Source organism: Chrysochloris asiatica, unplaced genomic scaffold, assembly GCF_000296735.1.
Source record: "Chrysochloris asiatica unplaced genomic scaffold, ChrAsi1.0 scaffold00098, whole genome shotgun sequence".
NCBI classification, from domain to species: Eukaryota; Metazoa; Chordata; class Mammalia; order Afrosoricida; family Chrysochloridae; genus Chrysochloris; species Chrysochloris asiatica.
The window spans coordinates 9,009,999-9,023,907 of NW_006408616.1; the positions used below are offsets into that span (position 1 = coordinate 9,009,999).

Below are 13,909 nucleotides of genomic sequence, written 5' to 3' on the forward strand. Positions count from 1 at the left end.
TCTCCGAGAATTCTCTCATGAGCTCTCCAGCTTAATTTCTGTCATCAAGCCCATAGTTTCCAACACTGATCCTGTCTCTTTGTTTCCTACTATTGTATTCCAATCACTAGGAACTAACAATGCATTTTGATTGCCTGTTTTTATCAGTTTCACACTACAGAAGTTGGTTGTTATTGTTAGATGCGGTTAAGTTGGTTCCAACTCATTAGGTTTCCGTGGAACAATTAGTGGGTTTAAACTGCCGATGTTGCAGTTAGCAGTCCAGTGTTTATCCTACAGTGCAACACCAAGATGTTAGTAGAATTTTTCAATTTCTTCATCAATGACCTTGGTGATTGGTTCATAAATTTCAATAATAGTTTTATTAACTGGTCTTCCTTGTGGGTATATAGATATATTAACCTATTACAGACAACATTGTACTTCAACGTAAACCTTGAAATATTCTTTATGACAATGTATGCAACACCATTCCTTTGAATTTGTTATTCCTGCCACAGTAAACCATATGATTGTCTTAGTCAAAATGTCCATTTCAGCTCACTAAGGCCTAGAATGTCAATCTTTATGCATTTCATTTCATTTTTGACAACTTCTGATTTTTCTAGAGTCATACTTTGTATATTCCATGTTTTGATCATTAATGGATGTTTGCAGCGGTTTCTTCTCATTTTGAGTTGTGCCCATCAGCAAACGTGAAGGTTCTTAAAACTTAGTTGCATCCGTGTCATTAAGGTTGACTCTACTTTGAGGGGACAGCTCTTTCTCAGTCATACTTTAAATGTCTTCCAACCTGAGAAGCTCCTCTTCCAGCCCTCTGTCTAATGCCAGCCAGTGTTTCTCTGCTATTCATAAGCTTTTCAGGGGCTCATCCCTCAGAAATGGACTGCCTATTCCTTCTTCCTAGTATGTTCTTCATCTGGAAGTTCTTTTGAAACCTGTCCACATCACGGGTGACCCTACTGGTATTCAAAACACCAGTGGCATCACAGCAATGCACAGGCCACCAAAGTATGACAAACGGACAGACATGTGGGGCTGTAAGGTTAGGAGAAGATGGGGTAATCAGGAAAGGCCTCTCAAGAGGCGGCATTTTAGCACATCCCAGAGTCACGTAGGTATTTGGGGGAAGAGCATTGTTGCGTAGGGAACTGCAAGTACAAAAGCTCAGAAATGAGAGCAAGCTTTGGGTTAGGATCAAGCTACTGAAAGATGGCCATTATGGCTGGAGCTAAGTGAGCAAAAGGGAAAGTGGTAGGACAGAACTTCAGAGAGAGAAGTCATGGTTTATAGGCATTTGATTTTGATTTTCAGCTTGGATTTTGTTATAAATTTGGGATCAAATCAGATTTGAACTGCGACATGTAATAATGTAATGATTGCAGTCTCCTAAATCCCATTGTGTAATTCTGTAATTGCCTGTTTCTCCCTGCAGCTCTGCTGTTTTTGCTGCATTTATTTGGAAGCTGTGTTGTTAGGTGCATAAACATTTAGGATAGTTGTGTTCTCTTGATGGATTGAATCCTTTATCATTATGAAATGATCTTTTTTCCCTGCTAATGACTTTGCTATGAAAATTCTCTTACTCAGCAGGAAGCAAGCTTAATCACCTTTCTCCTTTCTTTCCTCTTACACCACTTGTGTCAAGTGTCCGAAAACCATTGTTTTCATATATTTTGCCCATTTGTTCCCAGTTATTTCATATTGGAGGTAAATCTGATTGTTATTATTACACCATTACTGTAAGTAAAAGTCCTCAATACTGATGTTTTTGCACTAAACTGGATACTTGTTGTTGTTATTAAGAGCCAGTTCAGGCTCATAGCGATCATGGTAAAGATCATGTGTGAAGTGGCTGGTGGGTTTGAAATGTCAACCTTGTAGTTAGCAGTCCAGTGATCATCCTACAGCACCACACCAGAACTCCATCCTGACGTTATTGTTAGGTGCCATTGAGTCAGTACCGATTCATGGCAATCCTATGCACAACACAATGAAACACTAACTAGTCCTATGCCAGTCTTACTTGAGCCCATTGCTGCTGCCACTGTGCTAATCTATTTTGTTGGGGGTCTTCCTCTTTTTCTCTGACCCTTCACTTTACCAAACATGACACCCTTCCCCAGAGATTGGTCCCTCCTGATAATATGTCCGAAGTGTGAGGGACGATGTCTGGCTGTCCTGGCTTCCAACACAGATTGGTTTGCTCTTTTGGCAGTCCATGATACTTTTAACATTCTCCTCCAACACCGTAACTCAAATGCATCAATTCTACTGTGGCCTTTTTTAATCACTGTCCAGCTTTTGCATGCATATGAAGTTATTGAAAATAAGATGGCTTGGGTCAGGTGCACCTTAGTCCTCAAGCTGACATCTTTTTTCTTCAACACTTTATAGAGGTCTTGTGCAGCAGATTTGCCTAATTTAATATGTCCTTTAGTTTCTTGACTGCTGCTTCCATGAGTGTTGATGGTTGATAGGAGCAAAATGCAGTCTTTGACACCTTCAATCTTTTCTCGATTTACATGGATGTTGTTTATTGATCCAGTGGTGAGAATTTTTGTTTTCTTTACATTGAGGTGCAACCCATATTGAAGGCTGTGGTCTTTGATCTTCATCAGTAAATATTTTAAGTCCTCTTCGTTTTCAGCAAGCAGGGTTGTATCATTTGCATACTGCAGGTTGTTAATGAGTCTTCCTTCAATCCTGATGTTATTAGGATAATGCTTTTTCTATTGGAAACAGTATAGGACAGTATTTAAGAGTACAGGCTCTAGAATCAAATACATTTGGGTTTTGTTAGTACTTGTAGCATTTGACCTTGGAAGAGTTGCATAATCTCTTTTAGCTTCACTGTATTGACCTCTAAATTAAGGATAATAACAGTAATTACATTTTGTACTGTTTAATAAGATGAGATGATGGAAAGTATATAGCAGTGTCTGGCATGTGGAAGTGATCAATAAATAGTTGTGATTATTTCAGTATAGCAAAATACTTGTTTAGAGAGGCTGTTGTTAAGTGCCATCGAGTAAGTTCTGATGCATGGCAACCCTATATAGGATTTTCAAGGAGTGGACTGCTGACCTTATGGTTAGCAGTACAGTGCTTAACCTATCCCACTTCACCAGGACTCCATTTAGAGAGGTATAAGGTACTATTTTTGAATGTCTATATGTAAATCATCTGCCATCTTTTACAGTCAGCCATGTGGTTTATTAGCAATGACTATCATTTTTGTTATTGGTGCACTGGCAGTCCTAATAAACAATGGAAAGGAAAAACTAAAGCTTTTTTGTGGTGGGGCTCAGAAGGATTATAAAGAACAGAAAAATCTAAATATGAGCAAGTATATTTATAATCAGAACATTTCCAACTTAATATGCTTAAAAATTCCACATGTTTACGTGTGTATCCAGCTTCACTTTAGAGACTTTGTTTTCTCTGAACCTTAATATTACTGTAAATATTTCTTTACGTGATGAGTTCAGTATATCAGCAATCACAATAAACATTATATTCAAGTAACTATAGTTTTTTCGTAAGTATTTCTTACTTTTGGTATTTATTAGTATACTTTTAGCCCATAAACTTAACAAAAAATAGGTTATTGTTTCATTTTTATGTTGCTGAATACCTTAAATGTGTTAGAATTATGAGATCATGATTGAGTTTGAACAACTTTACATTTTAAAATTCTCTACATAACTATTTTTTTTTATTTTGTAGGTACAACAGAAAACATGAGAACACCCAGAAATGAAAGGCTGATGAGAAGAAAGGTAAATGATTAATATAATGTACTATGTTGTTGTTGTTGTTAAGTGCCGTCGAGTCGGTTCTGACCCATAGCGACCCTGAACAGGGTTTCCGAGGCTGTAAATCTTCACGGGAGCAGAAAGCCTCCTCTTTCTCCCGCGGAGCAGCTGGTAGTTTCAAACCGCTGACCTTGCGGTTTGTAGCCCGATTCGTAACCGCTACGCTACCAGAGCTCCTTTTAATGTACTATATACTCTCTTAATAGTGTCTCAGTCTTTAATGTGAAGCATACATGCAGGATGAGACACACATTTAAGCAAGAATACAGAATTCTTTTTGATTACACTTGTAACAGTCATGCAGCCTGGGATATGTGCATCAGTCACACCAATCTAGTGTCACTTTGTGGGCATCTCTAATGGAAGGTTCGTGTTGTAAAGCGAGTTGATGAGCATGGAATCAAAGCAAAGTCATACTAGTTAGAAGTGAAATGGTACCAAATCACTGTAGCCCATAAAACAGTCATTGTCATAGAGATACTGTATTACGTGCCTCCAGGATATATGCTACAGTGTCCGCTTTTTTGGTTATTGGTGGTGTTCATTTTTTGTCACCCCTAATATCTTGCCCATAGTTTTTCTCTCTCTTTTTTGAAATTGTAATTTGAGTGAAAATTTACAGAGCAAATTGATTTTTCATTCTGCAGTTCATACTCATTCTGTATCATGGCATTGACTACAATCCCCACAGTGTGATAATACTCTTCCTGCTTCCTCCTTGTGTTTATTATTTCCCTTCATCCTTCTTATCTATCCCTTCCTGTCTTCTGAACTTATCCCTGGGCAAATTCTGCCCTTTTGATCTTGTGTGGTTGATTGTTCTAGGAGTGTGTACCTCACTGGTATTATTGTTTACCTTATAAACCTGTCTGTTGTTTGGCTGAAAGTTTGGCCACATGGAGTAAGTTCAGTCCCGAGCTTGAAGAATAACAAAGGGCCATAGTCGGGGTGGGGATGGGTGGGTGGGGATGTGTTCTACACCAGTCTCTGTTAGACCAGTAAGCCTGGTCTTTTGATTTCAAGTATTGTTCTATGCTTTTCTCCCACTCTAGCTACACTGTCTGATGGTGGGCTACACTGAAGCTTAGATGGGCTTCTTTGTTGTTAAGTACTGAGTCAGTTCTGACTCATAGTGAATCCTCTATAGGGTTTCTAAGGGGCAACTGGTGGGTTTGAACCACCAGCCTTTTGGTTAGCAGTCCAGTACTCATTTTACAGTGTCACACCAGGATTCATCTTGGCCATCCGCTTCTTTTTTTTTTTTTTTAATTTTAAGTATGTGTTAATGAGATTGACTAAGCTTCAAGTAGCTGTTCTGTGTTCGTAGAAGATACTTAATTTCTTATGTATAATTAATTTAGTTGAACCCTAATGTATATATTTCCAAATTTCTTTTAATGTTTTACTGTCAATTTTGTGGTAGTTTACATGGGAGAACATTAGCTTTACATTCATTCTGTCGTAAATCATTTCATTGCCATGGTTACAATCCCCTCCATGCATCATCAACTAACCAAAGGGTATACCCTGTAAGCCTGACTCGTGGTTGTCAGCACAAAGCCCCTCTCCCTCTCTGGGTCTAGAGTCTCCAGCCACTCCATCTCTCCACGTCATCATCTCTGCCTCCATCTCTGGTGTGACTGTTTCTTTGGGTAGGGTCCCGCACTCCGTTCTTCTCCTTTGATGGTCCCAGGGACCTCAGCTCCTGGACAGCAAAGTCAACCACTCCCCTCCTTTTGCTACAAAACATCTACCTTTACATTTCCAACCCTCACAGTCAGTCCTGGTAACAGTTATTCACTATTGTGCCACATGAGTGCTATCCCCATCTCCTTTCATCAGTCCTGCCCAGACAGATTGGGCACTACTCAGTGGAGATTCTATCTTCCTCCACACCCTCTGGATCTAGGCTCTCTCTTGAAAGCTTGTAAGCCAGTCACTTTTTGCCTTTGTAGGTCCCTTATTTTGGGTAGCCAGTGTCTAAGTTGCCCATCCCTGTCTACCATATGTATTGAGGGGGTGGAAAAGATTTGTTTCCTCTTTTGAGCTACTACATCTATAGATGTAGGTCAGGTTCATCAAATTGTATCAGATTACTCTTTTTTACCTCTTCTTCTTCTAGTTGAGTTCTGATCATCCAGCCATTGAAGCCAGGTCAAGTGGATATTATCTGCAAGTGTGGGTGTTTTTGTGCATATGCCCTCTCTTCTTATCAGCTGGACGCTTCATTCTCCACTCTAGTCCTCTGTGGCTGTGTCACTGACTCTGGGCCCAGGAGTCCCTAGGTCTTGCGATATTGCTGGCCAACCAGGTCTCCACCCAGGTTCACAGGAGTCTATTGAACATTGTAGGGCTTAGTTCGTAGCTTCATTGCTATTTTTCCCTCATTTCCCCTTATCGGTGATCAATGTGGTCACCAGTCAGCAAGCATGTCTGCTCGTGTATTCCCATTGAGTCTTAGTCTTGGAAGGGGATTTGCCCTGAGGGGGCCCAACCACTTGCCTTGATGTCTCCTGGGTGAGCAGCCTGCTTGTTCTTGTGGTAGTCAGTTGGACTGCTGTTATTGTTTTGTATTTTTCCTATTGGTCTTTCTTTCAAGAAGTATCTACTGTTCTTTTAGCCGCTCCAGGCTGGTCTGCTTGTCCTTTCAGGTGGAAATGTCCCACCTCAGAAGATTCTGGATGGGGTTCAGGAATCCTCCTATGGTCTTAATGTAATGCAGAGGCTCCATAGGAAGCCTCCTTCACTGGGCACGTTGTTGCCCCATTTTAGGTATTCCACTTAGTTATAGGCAAGACGGACTTAAAAGCTTTCTATGGTGATATTTCTGGCTATTCCTTTTTCTCCCCCTCAAGTGTCTATTTTATAATGTTATGCAAGGGAAACCAAGATTCAAAAGACAGCCAAGCATCTTAACATTGTTTCCCCGCTTTTGCCCATTCCAACTGTGCCTCAATCCCTGTATCCCAGAGCCCTGTTGTTCCAAGGGTGTGTGTACATCATTCTTTACCTCTGTCCCACTTAGCCCATGCAAACCTGTCTAATTATTCTCTCATCCGCCTTGTTCTTCCACTCCCTTCCCCCTTCTTGTGTATCGCCCCTTCCCCAGCACCCAGACTATCCTGTGTCTATTCCCTACCCTGTGCTCCACTTATATTTCCAAATTTTTATCCTTTGTTTTCACTATTCCTTATTTGCAAACTCTCATTATCACCTTGTGTATTGATTTCAATTAGAGAAGTTTTAAAAATTATTTCAAAATGTATTGCTTTCTCACTCTCTAATAAATTGTCAAAAACTTGTTATGGCCTAATAAGATAAGAGTCTTGGTGTGGAACTGTAGGATAAGCAATGGACTACTATCCTCAAGGTTGGCAGTTCGGAAACCCTATGCAGGATCTCTGTGATTTGGAACCGACTCAACGGCACTTAACATCAGGTAAATAAAAGTTTTTAGGGAAAGAAATATGATATGAGGATCCTTGCTATATGTTTGAGTAAGTGATACAAAGAATTTTGGGTTTTTTTCCATTTAAACAGCAGTTTTATGACTGTCAACATTTATGTTGCCTATAGCTTTGCTTATATTACTCTTAATTGCATCTTTTAAAATTTTTAAATTAAAGAACTTGCTATGATTTCAAATATGAAACTATTTTATGTTCCTTAGGCACTACCTCCTCGGACAGAGAAGATGGCTGTTGACCAAGACTGGCCTAGTGTTTATCCTGTTGCTGCACCATTTAAACCCTCTACAGTGCCCCTTCCGGTTCGAATGGGTTATCCAGTAAAAAGGGGAGTGCCCATGGCAAAGGAAGGAAATCTAGAACTTTTAAAGGTAAGAAAAGTTGCCAGTTCATTGGCTAAGACTTATAACATTCTCAAATAAGCATTGTCATCCTTTATCCCTATTACATTGTATAGATCAGTCTATACTAGCATATCATATTTTAATTGAATTTTCTATGTAACGTATGTTATATTTTAAGTTAAACTAAAAGAATCCTAGGCATTTAAGAGTATAATTAATTGCTCTGATTCTTTTTGTATTTTCAACTGTATCTTTTCTATAAGGAACCCTAGTGATATAGCGGGAAGTGTTGGGCTGCTGACCACAAGGTTGGTGGTTCAAACCTACTGGCCGCTTGGGGGGGGTAGAAAGATGAAGCTATCAGTTCCAGAAAGATTTAAAGTTTCAGAAACCCTAAGGAGAAGTCTGGGAAAATTATTGAATGATGAAGAAAGCATCAAGAGAAAATGGAAGGAACACACAGAGGCACTGTACCGAAAGGAAATGGTGAATGATCAACAATCTCAAGAGATAGCATATGATCAAGAGCCAATGATCCTGAAGGAGGAAGTCCAAGGTGCATAGAAGGAATTAGCAAAGAATAAGGCACCAAGAATTGATGGAATAAAAACTGAAATCTTTCAAAAAAGTGAGGCGGCACAGGAGGCACTCACTCAACTCTGCCAAGAAATTTGGAAGACACCTGTCTGGCTGACTGATTGGAAGAGATCCGTATTTGTGTCCATTTCAAAGAGAAGTGATCCAATGGAATGTGGAAATCATTGGACAGTATATTTGCTATCCCATGCAAGTCAAATTTTACTAAAGGTAATGCAGAAATGGCTGCAAGCATACATTGACAGAGAACTTCCAGAGGTTCAAGCTGGATTCAGAAGAGGCCATGGAACGAGGGATATCATTGCTGATGTCTGATGCATCTTGGCTGAAAGAGAATATCAGAAAGATGTGCTTTATTGACTACACAATGTGTCGATCATGACAAACAATGGACAACATTGCAAAATATGAAAATTCCAGGATACTTAATTGTGCTCATGAGGAATCTGTACATGGACCAAGAGGCAGTTGTTTGAGCAGAACATGGAAACACTGAATGGTTTAAAATTAAAATAAGTGTGTGACAAGGTTGTATTCTTTTACCAAACCTATTCAACCTGTATGCTGAGCACATAATCCGAGAAGCTGGGTTCTATGAAGGAAAATGTGGCATCAGGATTGGAGGAAAGACTCATTAACTAGCTGCGATATGCAGATGATACAACCTTGTTTGCTGAAAGTGAAGAGGACTTAAAACATTTACTGATGAAGATCAAAGAGCATAGCCTTTGGTATGGATTACATCTCAATGTAAAGAAAACAAAAATCCTCACCACTGGACCAATAAACAACATTCTTATCAATGGAGAAAAGATTGAAGTTGTCAAGGACTTCATTCTTCTTGGATCAACTATCAACACTCATGGAAGCAGCAGTCAAGAAATCAAATGATGTATTGCATTAGGCAAATCTGCTGCACAAGACCTTTTTAAAGTGTTGAAGAGCAAAGATGTCAGCTTGAGGACTAAGGTGCACCTGACCCAAGCCATGGTATTTTCAATAACCTCATATGCATGTGAAAGCTGCACAGTAAATAAGGAAGACTGTAGAAGAATTGATGCTTTTGAGTTATGGTGTTGGAGGAGAGTATTGAAAGTGCTATGGGCTGCCTAAAGAACCAACAGATCCGTTTTGGAAGAAGTGCAGCTAGAGTGCTCCTTGGAGGCCAAGATGGCTGAATTTTGTCTCTCATACTTTGGACATATTGTCAGGAGGGATCAGTCCCTGGAGAAGGATGTCATGTTTGGTAAGGTGGTGGGTCAGAGAATAAGAGGAAGACCCCCCAGTGATGCTGGCCAAGTGGCAGCATCGATGGACTCAAGTGTGGCAACAGTAGTGAGGTTGGGCCAGGATCGGGCAGTGTTTCATTCTGCTGTGCATAAGTTTGCTATGAGTCGGTACCAACTTGATGGCACCTAACAACAACACAGGAGCAGTAGTAGTACTCTTTCCTATAGGGTTACTAGGAGTCAGTGTTGACTTGATGGTAGTGGTTTCATTTTGGGGCATTTTTTTCTGTATTTATTAGATATGCGTAATTACTCATTTTATTTCGTTCTGGTTTTGTGATAAAGATTCAGTTTCAGTCTTTTCGATACAGGTTTCCAATTAAGCGTATGATACAATATTGACAGCACAAACAGTGGGTGTACTTTAGAATAGGAATTGGTGTGAGGGTAGGAGGAGGGTACAAGAAAGTTTATTTTTTGCATCTAACTTTTATTATATATTACACATTTTTGCTGCTGCACTGCAAAGTCTTAGCAGATGTGAGACATTGAGAGATGATTTTTCTCCAAGTTGAAAGATTTCCTTGGGTTGAATTCAAAGTCCTGGAGTGGCATTGTGGGATAAAGCACTGGACCAAAATGTTGGCTTGAGCTACAAGGTCAGTGGTTCAAATTCACCTATACAGGATCACTTTGAGTCGGAACCGACTTGGAAGTCCCTTAACAGCACAACAACCAATGGTACTGAGAAAAGTGAAATAGCCTAGTATAGGTTGAGAATTGGGAGGTGAGGGGTCCACTTTTAAAAGAGATATTTTAAAATGTTCTAGAAAGGTAGAATGTTTTTTACATTTATTGTTACAGTCTGCCAGCTTTAATTTCTTTATATCTAGAAGCAGAATTTTCTTTCCAAATGAGTCTCTCTAAGTTAAATGTTCTCTTTAGATGCTTAAAAGATATATTAATGATACTAATTATTTATTTGAAGGACTTCAAATTGCTGATCATTTTAGAAATTTCATGCACCCTAAGAATGATTATGTGGCCTCTGAATGAATCATCATAAAAATGTTTCCAACTTCTCACAAACTTTATTTATTTACTCATTCAAATTAGAAAATGTTTATTAAGCATAAAGTAAAAATGCTCCAGATTTTATGTGTTGTAGAGATTTGGGGATGATTAAATAATGATTACATAATAATGGTGTGGTGCTGTAGCATCAGCACTAACTAGACTCTGAACCACAAGATCAGCAGTTCAAACTGAACAGCTGCTCCTTGGAAACTATACAGGGTCACTATGAGTCGGAAGTGACTCAGTTGTTGCACTTAACAACCACAAATAATGAAATCTCTCATTAAGTACTTTCAGTTTTGTAAGGGAAACACGTATGTACACCTGTAGTGCTAATATTAGAAAGAATACTATAAAGTATTCCCATAACTCTGCAGGAAAAAGATGAGAATTTCTGCTCCAGCATGATTTACAAGCCTTGGTAACCCTATGCAGAGTCACTATGAGTCGTAACAGACTCTCTGGCGCTAATAACAAAGAATAGTTATAAAGTGATGTTCATTCGTTTATTTTTCCAACATCATTTTTGTCATAAGCTACTCATAGTTGAGTTGATTCCAAGTCATAGTAACGATCCTTTAGAATAGGGTAGAACAGCCCCAGAGAATTTCTGAGGCTGTAATTTTTACAGAAACAGGCTGCCACATTTTTCTCCCTTGGAACCGTCTATTTTTTAGTTCACAGCCAAGTGTTGAACCACTGTGTCATCAAGGGCTCCTTCATAAGGTGCTCTTTATTATAATGAATTTATTTCTTGAATATGCAACATCTGTGACATATAAGCTATCAGGTTTTATTATAATGTTTGTTGGACCTATGATTTACTTTTTTGAGAAAATTATCTTTTTCATGTTTAAAACATTTGGTTGTTTCATGCTTTAAATTTCTTTATTTCAGATCCCCAATTTTTTGCATTTGACTCCTGTAGCAATTAAAAAGCACTGTGCGGCTCTCAAGGGTAAGTGGTTGTTTTCCAGTAAGTAGTTGTTTATTTTGAACAGAAAATCAGGGATTTCATTTCTCAGACTGACATATAAAAATCTTAGCCTTATATTCTGAGTTATTTCTACCTCGTACTTTTTAAAGAAAGATTTAAAAAATTCTGTTCAGTGAATTGTTAGATGTCAAACCTCATATTTTGTTTTTACAGACCACTCTTTTGTTATTGTTGTTGCTAAGTACTGTTGAGTCTATTCCGACCCATAGCTGGTGAGCTTGAACCACCGACCTTGCAGTTCAGACGGCTTTGCAGTCTGACACATTAGCCCATAGCACCACACCAGGACTCCTAGTACTGTCAATTCAGTTCTGACCATCGCGTCATCTATGTAACCTGTGTACAGCTGAAACATTGCCTGGTCCTGCGCCATCCTCACAAGCACTGCTTATGTTTGAGTCCATTATTGCAACCACTGTGTCAGTCCGCCTTGTTGAGGATCTTCCTCTTTTTCACTGATTCCTCTACTTTACCTAATACAATGCCCTTCTCCAGAGACTGGTTCCACCTAATAACGTGTCCAGAGAACATGAGACAAAGTCTCACCATCCTCACTTCTAAGGAACATTCTGGCTATACTTTTTCTAAGACAGATTTTTCATTCTTTTGGTGGTGGTGGTGGTGGTTGGTAAGTGCTAGCAAGTTGGTTCTTACTCATAATGACCCTGTATACAGTTTCTGAGGAGTGGCTGGTTGGTTTCAACCACTGACTGTACAGTTAGCAGTCCAATGCTTATCCTGTAGTGCCACATCAGATAGTCAGTGGCATATTCAATATTCTTTGCCAACAGGACAATTTAGTGGCACCAATTATTTAGTCTTCCTTATTTACTGTTCAGTTTTGCATGCATGAGGCAATTAAAAAATATTATTGTTTGGGTCAAGCACACCTTACTTCTCAAAGTGTCATCTTTGTAGACCGTTCTTCCAGGTGATGTAATAAATAGAACCAAATAACCCTCGCTTTTGTTGTTAAGTGCCGTTGAGTTGGCCTTCACTCATAGCGACACTGTATAGGTTTTCCAAGGAGCAGCTAGTGAGCTTGAACCACCCACCTTGCAGTCCAGTGCACTAGGAACTTATTCATGAATTATAGAAAACACATACATTAAAAAGACAGAAGAAAATATTTATAGAATTTTTCTGTCAGATACAAATGAATATGATTTTTATATATCTGGAATCGAACTAACATTGACCATCACTTCAAATTAATTTTTTAAATTCTATTTGTCACAAATCATGTATCATATTTGATCTTTTATAAAGTTAGTTAATAAATACATTATACTATGATAAATTCCATTTTCCTACTTTTTAAATATTAAAATCTGTTTCCAGTCTAGAAACTTGTTTGTTTTATGAAATATTTCTAAACTCTTAATTTTGAAATGAAAACCTTTCATACAGTACATTCAAAAGAGTAGCATTGCATGTATTAATACATAAATGTGCATTTAAAAAATTTCTTAATTTTGTTTGTAACCTATCAGCTTTTGGATTTAGATAACATCTTCAGAATAACTCAAAGGCTTTTCACATATTCTCAATTTTCAAAGTAGGTCAGTTCAGATTTTATATCTAATTTACAAACGGAAAATCTGAAGCACAGGAAAATTCGGTAATTTACCAAAACTTTAATAATCAGTGACAGAAGTTAAGTAAAAACTGAGATATTCCAAAGTCTAGTCAATTACCTATCTGATAAATGAAGGCTAATGGCAGTTTATAATATACTTTCTAGTTGGCTTTGTTTTTTAAGACATGTAATTAGGTAATTTAATTTGAAAACTAACGATTATTTTTGGGTGATTGAAATGACTTATCCAAAGTTAAAAAAGAGAAAAAGATTCAGTGTTAACCCCAAAGCTTATAAAATTACCCAAACTAGCCTCTCTTTTGGCAATGTTGCATCTTAAAGTGCAAAATGCTGGAATTAGTCCATGATGGAGATGAAATTCAACCTCATTAAATTTTTTTTTAATGTTTTATTGTGAATTATGTGATAGTTTACATGGGAGAACATTAGTTTTACATTCATCCTATCGTATATTGTTTCATTGCCATAGTTCCCGCTGTCTTTGAAATGTATAAGGGTGAATACAAATGTATTGCACTCCAGCTGCAGAATTTAATCAACTTTTAGAAAACACTTTTCAACATAATCTCCTCGCTGTTCAATACACTCTGCCCATCTGTCAGCAACTTTTATATTCCCTTATTTCAAAATGTTTTAGGCTGAGCTGTGAGCCACTTAGGCACTGTTGTCTTCACTTCTTCATCAGAGGTGAATCTTCATCCTCCAAGGGCTGCTTTCAGGGACCAAACAGGTGAAAATCCGATGGAGCAAGATCAGGACTATAGGGAGGATGCTTTAACA

General features: G+C 38.4%; 1 protein-coding gene across 1 annotated transcript in view; it reads left to right on the forward strand.

The window, feature by feature from the left end:
- The window catches only part of MRPS35 (mitochondrial ribosomal protein S35), a 54,036-nt gene that overhangs the window by 3,479 nt on the left and 36,648 nt on the right, over positions 1–13,909 (forward strand). The window contains exons 2-4 of the mRNA XM_006866967.1: positions 3,730–3,782; positions 7,489–7,656; positions 11,430–11,490. Coding sequence (XP_006867029.1) covers positions 3,730–3,782; positions 7,489–7,656; positions 11,430–11,490 — 282 coding nt within the window. The remainder of the gene's footprint in view (positions 1–3,729; positions 3,783–7,488; positions 7,657–11,429; positions 11,491–13,909) is intronic.